This window comes from Schistocerca serialis, chromosome 2 (assembly GCF_023864345.2).
Source record: "Schistocerca serialis cubense isolate TAMUIC-IGC-003099 chromosome 2, iqSchSeri2.2, whole genome shotgun sequence".
Taxonomy (NCBI): Eukaryota; Metazoa; Arthropoda; class Insecta; order Orthoptera; family Acrididae; genus Schistocerca; species Schistocerca serialis.
This window is the reverse complement of record NC_064639.1, coordinates 622,595,643-622,612,994: the sequence shown is the minus strand read 5'-3', so window position 1 is coordinate 622,612,994 and position 17,352 is coordinate 622,595,643. Positions and strand designations below refer to the sequence as shown.

The following is a 17,352-nucleotide window of genomic DNA, read 5'->3' as shown; positions in this document are numbered from 1 at the left end:
GAAGTTTCATATCAGCGCACACTCCGCTGCAGAGTGAAAATCTCATTCTGGAAACATCCCCCAGGCTGTGGCTAAGCCATGTCTCCGCAATATCCTTTCTTTCAGGAGTGCTAGTTCTGCATGTTTCGCAGGAGAGCTTCTGTAAAGTTTGGAAGGTAGGAGACGAGGTACTGGCAGAAGTAAAGCTGTGAGTACCGGACGTGAGTCGTGCTTCGGTAGCTCAGTTGGTAGAGCACTTGCCCACGAAAGGCAAAGGTCCCAAGTTCGAGTCTCCGTCGGGCACACAGTTTTAATCTGCCAGGAAGTTTCATATCAGCGCACACTCCGCTGCAGAGTGAAAATCTCATTCTGGAAACATCCCCCAGGCTGTGGCTAAGCCATGTCTCCGCAATATCCTTTCTTTCAGGAGTGTTAGTTCTGCATGTTTCGCAGGAGAGCTTCTGTAAAGTTTGGAAGGTAGGAGACGAGGTACTGGCAGAAGTAAAGCTGTGAGTACCGGACGTGAGTCGTGCTTCGGTAGCTCAGTTGGTAGAGCACTTGCCCGCGAAAGGCAAAGGTCCCGAGTTCGAGTCTCGGTCGGGCACACAGTTTTAATCTGCCAGGAAGTTTCATATCAGCACACACTCCGCTGCAAAGTGAAAATCTCATTCTGGAAACATCCCCCAGGCTGTGGCTAAGCCATGTCTCCGCAATATCCTTTCTTTCAGGAGTGCTAGTTCTGCATGTTTCGCAGGAGAGCTTCTGTAAAGTTTGGAAGGTAGGAGACGAGGTACTGGCAGAGGTAAAGCTGTGAGTACCGGACGTGAGTCGTGCTTCGGTAGCTCAGTTGGTAGAGCACTTGCCCGCGAAAGGCAAAGGTCCCGAGTTCGAGTCTCGGTCGGGCACACAGTTTTAATCTGCCAGGAAGTCTCAAAGTTTTTATTCCTTCTCCATGGATTTTAATTTCTACTCCGAATTTTTCTTTTGTTTCCTTTACTGCTTGCTCAATATACATATTGAATAACATCGGGGATAGGCTACAACTGTGTCTCACTCCCCTACCAACCACTGCTTCCCTTTCATGCCCCTCGACTCTTATAACTGTCATCTGGTTTCTGTACAAATTGTAAATAGCCTTTCGCTCCCTGTATTTTACCCCTGCCACCTTCAGAATTTGAAAGAGAGTATTCCAGTCAACATTGTCAAAAGTTTTCTCTAAGTCTACAAATGCGAGAAATGTAGGTTTGCCTTTCCTTAATCTATTTTCTAAGATAATTCGTAGGGTCAGTATTGCCTCACATGTTCCAACATTTCTATGGAATCCAAACTGATCTTCCAGAAGGTTGGCTCTTACCAGTTTTTCATTCGTCTGTAAAGAATTCGTGTTAGTATTTTGCAGCCATGACTTATTAAACTGATAGTTCGGTAATTTTCACATCTGACAACACCTGCTTTCTTTGGGATTGAAATTATTATATTCTTCTTGAAGTCTGAGGGTATTTTGCCTGTCTCATACATCTTGCTCACAAGATCGTAGAGTTTTGTTAGGCCTGGCTCTCCCAAGGCTGTCAGTAGTTCTAATGGAATATTGTCTACTCCCAGAGCCTTGTTTTGACTTAGGTCTTTCAGTGCTCTGACAAACTCTTCACGCAGTATCATATCTCCTATTTCATCTTCATCTACATTCTCTTCCATTTCTATAACATTCTCCTCAAGAACATCGCCCTTGTATAGACCCTCTATATACTCCTTCCACCTTTCTGCTTTCCCTTCTTAGCTTAGAACTGCGTTACCATCTGAGCACTTGATATTCATGAAAGTGGTTCTCTTTTCTCCAAAGTTCTCTTTAATTTTCCTGTAGGCAGCATCTGTCTTACCCCTAGTGATATGCGCCTCTACATCCTTACATTTGTCCTCTAGCCATCCCTGCTTAGCCATTTTGCACTTCCTGTCAATCTCATTTGTGAGACGTTTGTATTTCCTTTTGCCCATTTCATTTACTTAGTTTTTATATTTTCTCCTTTCATCAATTAAATTCAGTATCTCTTCTGTTACCCAAGGATTTCTACTAGCCCTCGTCTTTTTACCTACTTGATCCTCTGCTACCTTCATTATTTCATCTCTCAAAGCTACCCATTCTTCTTCTACTGTATTTCTTTCCCCCATTCTTGTCAGTCGTTCCCTAATGCTCTACCTGAAGCTCTCTACAACCTCTGGTTCTTTCAGTTTATCCAGGTCCCATCTCCTCAAATTCCTACCTTTTTGCAGTTTCTTCAATTGTAATCTACAGTTCATAACCAATAGACTGTGGTCAGAGTCCACATCTGCCCCTGGAAATGTCTTACAATTTAAAACCTGGTTCCTGAATCTCTGTCTTAGCATTATATAATCTATCTGAGACCTTCCAATATCACCAGGCTTCTTCCATGTATACAACCTCCTTTTATGATTCTTGAACCAAGTGTTAACTGTGATTAAGTTATGTTCTGTGCAAAATTCTACCAGGCGGCTTCCTCTTGCATTTCTTAGCCCCAATCCATATTCACCTACTATGTTCCCTTCTCTTCCTTTTCCTACTGTCGAATTCCAGTCACCCATGACTATTAAATTTTCGTCTCCCTTCACTACCTGAATAATTTCTTTTATCTCATCATACATTTCATCAATTTCATCATCATCTGCAGCGCCAGTTGGCATATAAACTTGTACTACTGTAGTAGGCATGGACTTTGTGTCTATTTTGGCCACAATAATGTGTTAACTATGCTGTTTATAGTAGCTTACTCGCACTCCTATTTTTTTTATTCATTATTGAACCTACTCCTGCATTACCCCTATTTGATTTTGTATTTATAACCCTGTATTCACCTGATAAAAGCCTTGTTCCTCCTGCCACCGAACTTCACTAATTCCCACTATATCGAACTTTAACCTATTCATCTCCCTTTTTAAATTTTCTAATCCACCTGTCCGATTAAGGGATCTGATATTCCATGCTCCGATCCGTAGAATGCCACTTTTCTTTCTCCTGATAATGATGGCCTCTTGAGTAGTCCTCTCCCAGAGATCCGAATGGGGGACTATTTTACCTCCGGAATATCTTACCCAGGAGGACGCCATCATCATTTAACCACACAGTACAGCTGCATACCCTCGGGAAAAATTATGGCTGTAGTTCCCCCTTGCTTTCAGACGTTCACAGTACCAGCACAGCAAGGCCGTTTTGGTTAGTGTTACAAGGCCAGATCAGTCAATCATTCAGACTGTTGCCCCTGCAACTACTGAAAAGGCTGCTGACCCTCTTGGGAAACCACACATCTGTCTGGCCTCTCAACAGATATCCTCCATTGTGATTGCACCTATGGTATGGCTATCTGTATCACTGAGGCATGCAAGCCTCCCCACCAACTGCAAGGTCCATCGTTCATGTGGGGGTTCAAGGGCGCAATACCTCCCACCAACAAATTTACTCTAACCTGTGATAATATGATATAATTGTTTTATGTTATTTCCTCCTGTCATGGTCAATACAGTACTACTTTCTTGATTTCCTTCTTCTCTTCTTAAAATGCTAATTGTGCCCATGTTTGTAACTAAGCTTCTCAACTGACTTGCGGCACATGCTGTAAAGTTCCTGTTCTCTTCTCCCCAAGCATGTGACATATCTAACACAAGGACCCATGCATATGTCTCTTTCTCTCCAATGGTCACTGCCTTACACTCACTTGTAGACAGGATAATAAGAGATATCAGAAAGATGATAGGACTGAAAAAGAGAGAACAAACTGTTTCACATAAACTAAAAGGAAATAACGAAACAGTTAACTCAATGCCTGGCAGACGTCACCCCGCCAGACCTGTACAGAACGTAAGTTCACCTTAGAGTTTAAATCATTTTACCATGTCTACAATGTATAGACCTTTATATTGCCCCTATTATAGTGTTTGCAAGATAGACAGCATTTGTGTGTGGCATATCAATTATTTTGTATGGTCCACAATGTCTCGGAAAAAAATTTCTAGTTTCTTTTTAGATATTTGAACTATAATGATGATCTTGAACTATAAGTAACTCACGTATGTTAAATATTGGAGTCTATGCATGTATATTAAACTTGTGTACTCTTACATCGTCATGTTTTTGCAAACACTGCGCTACCGTCTTTTGGATTTCACTTGTATCTTCTTTGGGTGTAGGTGGCCATTTAAATAATTTTAATAATGGTTCCCCAATGAAATTTTTATCCGCAGTTTCAACTGGTGATAATCCTGTAACCATAGGGGGCAACTCATTTATTATTACTTGAAATTCATGATGCATTCACAAGGATTGGATTGCAAATGGTACTTTGAGATAGCTGCATGTCTCACTCCTTCCCATGCAAGGAATTCTTTAAAATTATTGTTCATAAATTGTGGGCCATTATCTGTTAACAGTTACATGGTTTTCCTGTATCCCAGAATAAGAGTTATTGTCTTGTACATAAATCAGTACAGATGATGTACCAGAGACACATACAGTATGTCAAACAGAGAACTAAATCATAATTTACAAAAATAATTACAGATTTGTTTATTACTCTACAAAGAAATCTTCATACTCATTTAAAAATTCCATAATAACATTTCTGCACTAGGATGATGCATAACCTTATCTTCAGTAAACCTAGTTCCATACTGTGAAAGTTTTTCATTTTTAATTTAGTATAAATTTTCAGCCATGTAATGAGGATTCTGGGAGTAGAGTTTTAGCCTATGAGACAGCAACTTGAAAATATCTTCGTTCCTTGTGTTGTACATTCATTGAAAACAGTTTTCTATAAATAATTGGTATGGATAGTAACAAACAGTTCGTAACTGTAATTACATGGAATAGTTAAAATTTTTAGATTTCTGAATGAAGGTTGGCGTGACTGTAGGCTTAATATTACACATATTTCTATTAACAGTTTTTTGAAGTAATAATATTCCATTTACACTACTTGGATTCCCCAAAAGATTATTCCATATCTTAAAATGACTTCAAAATAACTGTGGCAAACGACTTTCCTATTGTCAATGTCACTTGCATAGGACAATATTGTCATTGTGAATGCTAGACTGTTTAGTTTGTTTGCCAAGTAAATTATATGCAAAGACCATGATAATTTTTTTTTCCTTAAAATATCCCCAGTAATTTGACAGATTCTGCTTCCCTAAGTTCCTGATTTTTATGGATCATTTAGATGTTACTAGATTTTGACTATTTAGTTTTAAAATGTGTGAGGCTTTTTTTCTTTTTATGTTTAGTTTTAATCCATTTACATGAAACCAACCTCTAAACTATTTAGGATGTTAATGACTCTTTGGGGAATTTGTTCTGTTGTCACATTCTCAATGAGTATAGATGTGTTGTCTGCAAATTAAACTGAGTTTGACTTTATATTAAGTAGTAAATCATTTACAGGAAATAAAAACAAGCTGGGCCTAAGATGGAACCTTGTGGGACACCCTGTGAAATAATTTTGCATGCTGAGGAACAATTTCCTGTAGCTAATGTTACAACTACCTTTTGCCTTCTACCATTTCAAAGCATTACCATTTATTCCATATTATTCTAATTTCTGTAACAGTGTATTACGTTGGTATATTGGCTTGTTTAACTGGGTAAAGTTTAACATACTTAGACCAGCTATTTGAATACAAAAACATTCATCACCCCACCTTGATCTCAAGGCAGTGGACCATAGAAATCTGCTGCAGTTAAATCATGTAATGACTTTGGTATTATAGAGTACAACTTATAAGTAAGTTTCCTTCACTTTCTGGCGCACTTCCCAGCACCTTGACTTGTCTTATTTGTCAGCTTAGATTTTTGAAACAATAAAACTTATTCATATGCTGTATACATTTTCTTATGTCATAATGTCCATAGCATCTATGAATAAACCATATTAAATCATCCTCAACTGTTTGTGGAATAAATATCCCCCAGGTTGACTTACCTTCATTTGCTCTCCAGAACAACGTATCCTCTTTCCACAACCACACTGATTTATCCTCTGTTGTTTCTAGTGTCAGTTTAGCATTGCTCATTTTGTGACTAAAATAGCTCTCCATTTTAATACCTTGTGTAATTTTATTGCCAGTTTTCTTGCTTCCTTGTCAGTGTAACTTAAGCATAGAAAATTTATAGTGAAAATCACCCCTGGTCTGCTAGTTTGCATCATTTCACTCATACCTCAGGTAGTCTAGATAATATGCATGGGATTGCAATTTTGAGCCTTTAATATAAGAGATTATACAATATTCTTGCAAGAATAGGAACCATCGAAATAACTGTCTATGCAACAATCAAATCTCCGTCATTTAGATCCTCAAATTAATGTTTGAAATTTTTTTTTTTTAATACTCCATATAATTGCACATAATTATTTCTCAGTTGCTGTGTGATTTAGCTTATGTTTATTCAAACTGCAGCTCACAAAATCCATTATATTATGTTCATCTATATTAGTGTTCCCTTCCCCTTGAAAGTCCGCTGCTGCTCGTTGTCTCACAGTAGCATTCTCGCTTCCCAAGCATGAGGTCTCAGGTTCGATTCCTGGCGGGGTCAGTTATTTTCACCTGCCCTGAGATGACTCGGTGTTGTGTCATCTTCATCATCATCATTGTCCGCCCCAGTAGCTGAGTGGTCAGCGTGACGGATTGCCGTCCTCTGGGCCTGGGTTCGATTCCCGGCTGGGTCGGAGATTTTCTCCGCTCAGGGACTGGGTGTTGTGTTGTGATCATCATCATTTCATCCCCATCCAGCGTGCAGGTCGCCCAATGTGGCGCCGAATGTAATAAGACCTGCGATATGGCGGCCGGACCTGCCCCGCGAGGGGCCTCCCGGCCAATGACGCCAAACGCTCATTTCCATTTCCATCATCATCATTCATCCCCATTATGGTCGGAGGAAACCATCGGCAAACCATCTCTATTATGATTGCCTAGTATGGCAGTGCGAGTCTCCCGCATCATTCCCCTACACTCTGTCAAGAAACATGGGACTTCATTTCCATTTCCCCTTGAAACACGTTCACATTCTATTCCACAATCTGATGCATCAGTTGGTAGGTTGAAGAGTTCATTTAATCTTGGTTGTTTCGATATGGATGCAATCACCAAGGATAGCTTAATGTTTTGAAATGCTTTCGACGTTCCCTCACCTCATATGCATTTCGATTTGTGCTTCAATAAAGATAACAATCAAGGATCATTCATGGATTGTCCTTGTATGTCTCTATGATAAAATCTTGCTAATCCCATTAATGAACATAACTACTTTACATTTCATAGCTCTGGACAGTCTTTAATCATTTTGATCCATTTCAAATCAGGTGTTATCCCATGCGCGCCACCAGATGACTGAGGAATTTGAGTTCTTTCCTTCTGAAGTGAGACTTTACAAGATTAGTTTTAATACTTTTCCTTTAAATTTCTTTAAAGTCTTAACCAATGTTCTACAATAATCTCCCCACATTTTTGATACTATCAAAATGTCATAAACATATATTACACACATCAAAAAAAGTTTTGCATGACCTTAGTTCCGAGAGTTCCGGAATCTGTACAGAAAATTGGAATAGAGATCGACATAAACATCATTTCCGCCATTTTTATTGCTCATGAAAACCTCGCATTGCATATTGTACCACCATACAGCAAGACTTTCAGAGGTGGTGGTCCAGATTGCTGTACACACCGGTACCTACCTCTAATACCCAGTAGCATGTCCTCATGTATTAATGCATGCCTGTATTCATCATGGCATACTATCCACAAGTTATCAAGGTACTGTTGGTCCAGATTATCCCACTCCTCAATGGTGATTTGGTGTACATCCCTCAGAGTGGTTGGTGGGTCACATCGTCCATAAACAGCACTTTTCAATCTATCCCAGGCATGTTTGATAGGGTTCATTTCTGCAGAACAGGCTGGCCATCTAGCTGAGTGATGTCATTATCCTGAAGGAAGTCATTCACAAGATGTGCATGATGGGGGCGTGAATTGTTGTCCATGTCGTCCAGTCACGTATTGTACAGACATTACGGCACCTTCCATGACTACCAGCGGCGTACGTCGACCCCACATAATGCCACCCCAAAACAGCAGGGAACCTTCACCTTGCTGCACTCGCTGTACAGTGTGTCTAAGGTGTTCAGCCTGACAGGGTTGCCTCCAAACATGTCTCCAACGATTGTCTGGTTGAAGGCATATGCGACACTCATCGGTGAAGACAGCGTGATGCCTATCCTGAGCAGTCCATTTGGCAGTTTTTGGGCCCATCTGTACCATGCTGCATGGTGTCGTGGTTGCGAAGGTGGACATAGCCATGTATGTCAGGAGTGAAGTTGCACATAATGCAGCCTATTGCGCACATTTTGAGTCGTAACACAACATTCTGTGGCTGCATGAAAAGCATTATTCAACATGGTAGCGTTGCTGCCAGGGTTCCTCCGAGCCATAATATGTAGGTAGCAGTCATCCACTGCAGTATTAGCCCTTGGGTGGCCTGAGCGAGGCATGTCGTCGACAGTTCCTGTCTCTATGTATCTCCTCCATGTCCGAACAACATTGCTTTGGTTCACTTCGAGACACCTGGACACTTCTCTTGTTGAGAGCCCTTCCTGGCTCAAAGTAACAGTGTGGACATGATTTAACCATGGTATCAACCATCTAGGCATGGTTGAACTACAGCCAACATGAGCCATGTACCTTCCTGGTGGAATGACTTGAACTTAGCGACTGTCGGGCCCCTTCCCTCTAATAGGCACTGCTCATGCGTGGTTGTTTACATCTTAAGGTGGGTTTAGTGACATCTCTGAACAGTCAAATGGACTGTGTCTGTGATACAATATCCACAGTCAACATCTATCTTCAGGAGTTCTGGGGACCAGGGTGATGCAAAACTTTTTTTGATGTGTGTATTAACTCTTGTAGAAATTCCTTCCCTAGCTCTCCATTGAGTGCTCTTATGAACACCAAAACTGAGATGTTCAGTTGAAAGGGTAAAACATGAAATGGGATGATTTACCATCATATAGAAATGCTGTATATTTTCTTGATTCTTCATGTAGACCAAATAGCCAGTAGGCGACAGTTAAAGCCATTAAACTAAAATCTCTTCCTTATTCAAATTTCGTTAACAAACCATAGATACATACAGAGCATTATCTCTTTCCATTTCTATGTGTTTATTTAGCATATGTGTGCCGAACACTAAGCATACCACTCCCGTAACTTTTTGTGTAATTAGAAATGGATTGCTGTAAATGCTGAGACTCTATTCTATAATCTCATTTTCGACCGTTTCATCTATTTCATCTTGAACTGTATAATGGAAGGAAACATTCCACGTGGGAAAAATTATATATAAAAACAAAGATGAGGTGACTTACCGAACAAAAGCGCTGGCAGGTCGATAGACACACAAACAAACACAAACACACACACAAAATTCAAGCTTCAAGCTTTCGCAACAAACTGTTGCCTCATCAGGAAAGAGGGAAGGAGAGGGGAAGACGAAAGGAAGTGGGTTTTAAGGGAGAGGGTAAGGAGTCACCAATCCCGGGAGCGGAAAGACTTACCTTAGGGGGAAAAAAGGACAGGTATACACTCGCACACACGCACATATCCATCCACACATACAGACACAAGCAGACATATGTCTGCTTGTGTCTGTATGTGTGGATGGATATGTGCGTGTGTGCGAGTGTATACCTGTCCTTTTTTCCCCCTAAGGTAAGTCTTTCCGCTCCCGGGATTGGTGACTCCTTACCCTCTCCCTTAAAACCCACTTCCTTTCGTCTTCCCCTCTCCTTCCCTCTTTCCTGATGAGGCAACAGTTTGTTGCGAAAGCTTGAATTTTGTGTGTGTGTTTGTGTTTGTTTGTGTGTCTATCGACCTGCCAGCGCTTTTGTTCGGTAAGTCACCTCATCTTTGTTTTTATATATAATCATCTTGAACTGTCATTCTTAAAACTAATGGGTCTGGATAGGGTTCACATAAGAATGGTTTTCTGGCCTTAATTTTAAAATGACACACATAGTCCCCAATCACTCCCAGTTTATCTGAAAATACATCACTGTAAAAGAAAAAGTGTAAAATATTGTGTAGGTCCTTCTTTTGCTTCTTGGTTAATAAGTTTGATTCAGAACTTTTATGACGCAAGGGATCATCCCTTATCTCACATCCTGCTGCATTTTCTTCCTTGCTGACAATTGCAATATTTACTATTAAATAAACATTGATCCTTCCTCTTCTGTATTAAGTGACTGATTTATCTTGACTGGTACTTCATAATGATGTTGTTCTTATTTCCAATATAATAGTTTGTTATCAAAATCTAACTTTCCCTTATAGGTTATCAGCCAGCTAGTCCCTAACAATATATGTAAATTTACATTAGGTATCACTAATAGGATTGCATGAACCTAAAATTACTTATACTCAATGATAATCTTGTCTCCTCTGTGATTACTGTGCCTGTATTCCCAGTGATACCAGTAACATGTACTCCAGTTGTCAGCAGTATAGGAGAATAACATTTATTTTTAATAGAATCTTAGGTCTTGTGACAAAAGAGATTTCATTCCCTGAAGACATAGAAAAGTCTATTTGTCTGTCTCCAACAGTTCCTATTAGTACCAGTTTAATCTGTTCCTCTTCTGCCAACTGCTGTTCATTCAGTAACCACTCTCTTATTGACATTATTTGTGTAAAAGCAATAAACCTTTTTCATGTGTAGGCCTACAGCTGAAATGTTACATCCTGGGTACTGGCCCCTATTCCGGGACGCTTCCCATTTTCTGTCACTTTAAATAGGGTAATCGGCCTTCCCTACATTTTGATTCAAGTACAACATACTTTGGTTTTTGCTGCTGTCTATGACCTTATTAGTTCTGAGAGTAAACACTTGGAGTTTTAGTTTGTTACGCTCCTTGATGTCATGCATTAGTTATTTTGTTTACTTTTAGATATGCAGCAGCAATTACCTTCTTTCCTCCTTATGTTTGTGTTTGAGTATCTATTACCTTCACTATTGCTATTTACAGCGTTGTCTCTGTTGGTGTACTTGCTTCTCCTGTTGTTCAATGTATCTTTTTCTTCAGCAAAAGTTAACAGTTCATTAACATTTTTCCAACCACTATATAGAATTTCCTTGCATATGTGCTAAGGAAGTCACCAAATTAATATTTTTACTAGATATTTCTCTTCCAATGGCTTCAAGAGGATTCTGTAAATATTTCAGTCAGGTTAAATGCCATTCAGCGTAATTTTTACAACCCCCCCCCCCCCCCCTCATGTACTATTACAATACTTTGGGCTTAGAAGTTGAAATTTTAGCTGTTCCTGTTTACGTGTGGACCAGTACTTTTTTTAAACTTCTCCATGAAGTCCTCCCATGATTTAAAATCTTTGGAATGGGCTGCTCCCCATTCATCTGCATCTCTAATCAAGTAACAAAGAGTAAAATATATTTTCTTATGGTGTTCTCAGTTTTTAGGCAAAAATCTTAAAATATACGTAAAAAGTAGTGGGCTGTTCTTTCACATCTGATTTAAACTTCAGAAATTATTTTGAGAAATTCATTCCTGTCTCTAATTGTGGCTCTTCCAACCATTTGCCTCGACTACTTTCACTGGTTACTTGAGTTTTTCTCTTCAAGTCTAGTTGTGTCTTTTCTTATTCTGTCCATAATCCCTGTGAAGCTTGGTGACTGGGTGTAATACTAGAGGAACAAATCATCTCCTGTACTTTTTGGTGGTGCATAGACCATGTGCTAAGTTAAACTGCTGCCATGAGGTCTGTCCACTGCTATGAAGGTGACACTCTTCTTCTTCGAACCCAACATAACTCTTCTGTGTTGCAGCGCCAAACGTACATATGTGACTTCGGTCTGTTATTCTGTAAACATGTGTAACGTTGTAACGACTGACTCTGTTGCTAAGAACAAACACAATGCACACCTTCCTGCTATTAAGACTATTTCCTCTTTTTCTAGTTACAACCAACAAGGTATCTTCTTTTTTAATATTTTACTGATTTAAATCCAACTACACAGCACGTGCAGTGTTAGACTTTCTGCTGTTGACTTCGATTGACCTGAGCAATGACATATCTTCTCACTTAATTTCATTATTTAAGAAAAAATAGAATAAAATAAAGTAAATAAATTTTTTATCATCTTTTTCTCCCCTTCTTTGCACTTTTTTTCTTTCGTGTCCTTCACTGAGTTTGCCAAATGAAATGTTTCTTCCTACTTTTCCTATTTGGGTGTTAGGTGTTGATAGTTAAAACAGTTCATTAGTCGATCTGTAGAATTTTTGTGGGTTAATCCTTCAGAGTACTTGCAATATATTTATCATTCACCATAATTCTCTCATGAATGGGTCCTGCTAGCCAGTGCCTCTTTAACTGTGGAGCAACTCTTCTCAGTGGACTTCTTCTCCTTTTGCATCAAAAGCTGCTGAGATTTCTGTTGTTCTATATATCCACCGGAATAACACACCAAGATAGTTTAATGTATTGCCTAATATACAATTCTAGATGATTACAGAGCAATTACAACTGCATGTATTCCATTCAAACAAGAGAATGTATGTCTGTCAGAGTCCATCAAGACAATAACAATTGGTAGAAAAATATTTCAGTAGCATTTGTCTCTGGCGAGCATTTCTTTGACATCATGGAGATCACATTCTCTCCGTGTCCTTCACCTGCAGCACCAATGAACAAATGAATCCACCCAGCAAAGAGAACTGCAAGTTCATGGCCCACCTCTCCAATATCACAAGATCGGTACAACTCTGATCTGTGCAAACCATAAAACACGTGCCAAAAGTGGGGTGCTTCCTTCTTACTATCTTAATTTGTGAACATCTTTCATCGGCTGATGAAGAGCAGAAAATGGGACATCTCATTCCCAGAATGACATATCACACTTCAGCGCCATTGTGGGAGAAACATTTGCATTAGGCATCTCCCGCTTTTGGACAGAATGATGGTGAATAAAGCACTTTTTTCTGTGCATGGTGTATCAATGGTGAGGAAACTGAATTGCTAAATGTCTTAACATGCTGACTGCCCTGAGGTCATTGGCTGGTGAGCAGAGGTTCACATCTGACACTTTGTGCCATATGGTAGACACATGCTCCACTCTAAGGTCGCCAAAAATCAAGTCCAAAACATTGAACAAGGTATTGTACCTGAGTTCTTGCACACCAATGTCATCTCAGTCAAAAAATACAAATTAATCCACATTTTTGCATTACATACTGTACTTAACATAGAGCTGTGTGTGGCTGCCAACAATCACATCGCATACGGCGTGTACCTCTGGTGGGTTGACCTGCAGCCTTGTGATAGTCATTACATTTACAACTATTACACCCTGCACTCTCAAACTACCAACCAGATGGGTATTTTTGAATCAGATCAGTATTGCCAGTTGACTGATGCACTCAACATCAACTACTAAAAAGATATCTTTTGTTAACACTATCATCAAAGAAACCATGGGCTGAAGCTGTAACGTCATGGGCTTTAGCGGTTTTAATTCACTTCACTCAATGTTGAATAAGATAATTTATAAAGCCTTTGCACAGATATGACTGACTGGAAGGAAAGAAGGATAATTAGGTTTTAACATTCCTTTGACATCAAGGTCCTTAGCCATGGAGAACAAACTTGGGTTGTTTCTAGGATGGGGAAGGAAACTGGCCATGCACTTTCAAAGGAACCCCCCTGGCATTCACCTGGAATGATTTAGAGAAATCACAGAAGACCTAAATCAGGGTGGCCAGTAAGGGATTTAAACCATCATCTTCACAAATGTGAGCCAAGTGTGCTAACCATTGCACGACCTCACTCGGTCTGAGTGGCATAGGAGGAGGGGGCAGAGATGGTGATACAGCAGCTGCTCCTGCTGCTCCTGCTCCTGCTCCTGCTGCTGCTGCTGCTGCTGCTGCTGCTGCTGCTGTTGTGGGCAGATGAGATGCAGCTGCATTTACATGTGCTGTTGCTGCATTTTCATCTGCTGTTGCGATAACTTCAAAAACTCGGTATCCGAGAGTAACATCCGTATCGGCACTTTACTAGCATGCTCACCACAGGTAGTGAAAGTTCAATATCATTCCTCACACAGTGATGTGGTGCAATAAATTTCAGTTCCAAGTGGTCAGTAATGTCTAAATTCACATAGAGAAAGGCTGGCTAGAAACAGAATCCAGCACACAGTAGGACATCACAAGTGCACGAGGTCAGTCCAGAGGGGATACTGAAATACTTATTGCAAACTGATCAATTCAGTTTATTACTCAAATTTACTTTATAACTGTGTGCTAAACAATATGAGGTGCATCCAGAAAGTAAGTTTCCCAATGGTGTTTCCTTTAAAGTAGTTGTATATAGCCAGGAAAATTGCATATGCACAACAAATCTATGATGTGACAAGCAAATGCTAGCTGGACACATCCCGCCTAGTGCCAGAACTGTGGCAGCAGTGCCCCAAAATGGCATGTCGTATTCATTCTCCCATCACCTGCAAGGTTTGGTCAATGATAAGGTTCCTTAATGCACAGAACATCCCATCAAAATTCATCGTCAGTTCTGCCAGGTCTACAGGCAGAACATTGTGAGCATACAGATGGTGTGTCGCTGGTGTAGGCTTCTTTCTGTAGGTTGTCAAAATGCCCATGATAAAGAGCTCAATGATTACCTTGCTAAGCTGATGTGGCAGCACTTCCTGGAGAACTGTTGCTTCACCTATACAGAGCTCAGCAGCCTTTTTCTGCAGATATCACGATCCTTGTTGCTAAGCACCTGCTGTTCAAGAAATTGTGTGCCACGTGGGTGCTGAAAAACCTGACACCCAAGCACAAAACAAAACGCTTTGGAGTAGCACTGACATTTCTGCAGTGGTATCATAATTCCAGCAACAACTTCCTTGACAGGATCATCATGGGCAATGAGATGTGGATTTTTCACTTGACACTGGAAACCAAGCAGCAGTCAATGCATTGGCATCACAGTGGATCTCCAATCAAGATGAAATTCAAACAAATTATGTCAATGCAGAAAGTTCTGGGACAGGAAGGGCATTCTGCTCATTGAATTCCTGCCCAGGAATGAAACAATGAATCCTGGCCGTTACGCTGAAATAATAAAAAAACTGTGATGTGCTATTCAGAACAAGAGGCATGGAATGCTTACTGTAGGTGTTGTGCTACCCCATGACAATGCTCGTCCCATTACATCTCAGCACATGGCAACTGTTTTGCAGAAGTTCGTCTGGCAGCTGTCTTATCATCCAGCATACATTTCTGATCTTGCTCCCAGTGATTTCCCTGCTTTCTTACACCTAAGTTCCAGTCCTCCAGCCAGCATTTTGACAATGATGAAGAGCTAAAGACGACTGTCACATGCTGGTTCCATTCACAGGTGGCAGACTTCTATGACACAGGAATATAAAAGTTGATCCCATGATATGTCAAGGCCTCAGTTCTTTTAGTGGCTATATAGAAAAATAGCGCAAACATTGCTGTACCTGTTGCCAATGAAGTTTTCCATGTAACTACATTTTCTTTGTTTAAAAAAAATAGGGAAACATACTTTCTGGATGACTCTCGTACATTGGATTATACTTCTCACACTGCAGTATGCTGCCTGTCTTTGTCATGATTTGTGTTTTGAAAAACATTGTTAGTATCTTAATCTCTGCAAGTACAATCTATTGCATGCCTTCTTTTGCCTTACAGAGTCTTCTTCTTTCCAAAACTATATGATAATAACACTGTAGTTGATATTTGTCACTGTTGGTGTTGTTGTTGTGGTCTTCAGTCCTGAGACTGGTTTGATGCAGCTCTCCATGCTACTCTCTCCTGTGCAAGCTTCTTCATCTCCCAGTACCTACTGCAACCTACATCCTTCTGAATCTGCTTGGTGTAGTCATCTCTTGGTCTCCCTCTACGATTTTTACCCTCCACGCTGCCCTCCAATACTAAATTGGTGATCCCTTGATGCCTCAGAAAATGTCCTACCAACCGATCCCTTCTTCTAGTCAATTTGTGCCACAAGCTTCTCTTCTCCCTAATCCTATTCAACACCTCCTCATTAGTTATGTGATCTACCCATCTAATCTTCAGCATTCTTCTGTAGTACCACATTTGTCACTATCTACAGAAAATAAAAACTAATTCAGAATGTCTCCACTAGAACTTAATACTGATTTGACTTCGTTTGTTTCAGGGTCTGAATTCATATAACGAAGAAGGTGTTGCTCTTGGCTCTTTCTATTACAATATATCACATTCTGCACTGCAAACCTTTTTCATAAATCAACAGGTAAGTAATTATTGATGTATGGGAAAGGGATCGGTAATTGGGATATAGAAAACTTAATTCCAATATATGTCATAGCTTGTATATATTTACACTTAATACTGCATTTTTACAGAATGAAGTATAACAAAGAACTGACTAAAGTAAAGTTAAGATGGACGTTCGACAGTGCACTTAGAGTGCACAGATATTAAGTTTCGTGGTCGATATGAGCTATCGAAGCCACACAGCACCCCCCCCCCCCTCCCTCCCCCCCACAGTACAGAGTACAACAGATATCCAAGGGTGAGGGTGTGCGGGCGTCGACGTCGGTGGAAATTGTGGGCATAGGCAGGCGCATCACAGGTACTTCCATCTCGAACATGGTGGGTTGTGCAGGTGGAGGGGCTAGAGGCAGGTGCACTTCGTAGTCGGTCAGCCATCGTGGCCAGATGAGATGACGGCCGGCCCGGGAGTAAACAGGCGGGGCAGTTGACGGCGTGGTGGAGGTGTGTGTGGCCCTTAAAGTGGATTGAGCCGTCTGTAGAAATGAAAGAACGTAGAGATGCCCAGTCACACTTGCGCAGGAGTGTGAGGTAGTGTGCAATGTTGACATGTAAGGGACAGTCCAATGGTGGGACCTCGGTATCTGTCAAAAGAATGAGCACTTCGTCATCGAACGTCACTATAGAAACATCATTCACTCGGTGCGATGCGGCAGCACACTGCAGGACAAGCTGATAGTAGGTGTGTGGGTCTCCGAATTTGAAGGTGAGGGCGTGAAACCTACGCAGGGTGAACAGGGGCAAGGTCAGGAAACCAGCGAATGGTGATGAACAGTCTTCGGCGGAAGAGGTGTGTGGTGAGGTTGATGGGAGAACGTCTTTGTTCTCGATCAAGGATGGATTGTCTGCAGAGTCCGACTGCAGCAGTGTGAGACCATCAGGGTCGACAAAAGCCGGTTTCAGGCAATGCAGAGAAACTGTCTGTGTGCAGTCTTTAATCATGATATCAAAAGTCATGTCCCCC

The 17,352-nt window shown here is 40.7% G+C and overlaps 1 protein-coding gene across 1 annotated transcript in view; it reads left to right on the top strand.

Moving 5' to 3' along the window:
- The window catches only part of LOC126456290 (nuclear migration and anchoring protein unc-84-like), a 227,512-nt gene extending 211,041 nt beyond the window's left edge, over positions 1-16,471 (top strand). The window contains exons 10-11 of the mRNA XM_050092041.1: positions 16,252-16,347; positions 16,460-16,471. Coding sequence (XP_049947998.1) covers positions 16,252-16,347; positions 16,460-16,471 — 108 coding nt within the window. The remainder of the gene's footprint in view (positions 1-16,251; positions 16,348-16,459) is intronic.
- Positions 16,472-17,352: the final 881 nt, after the last annotated feature.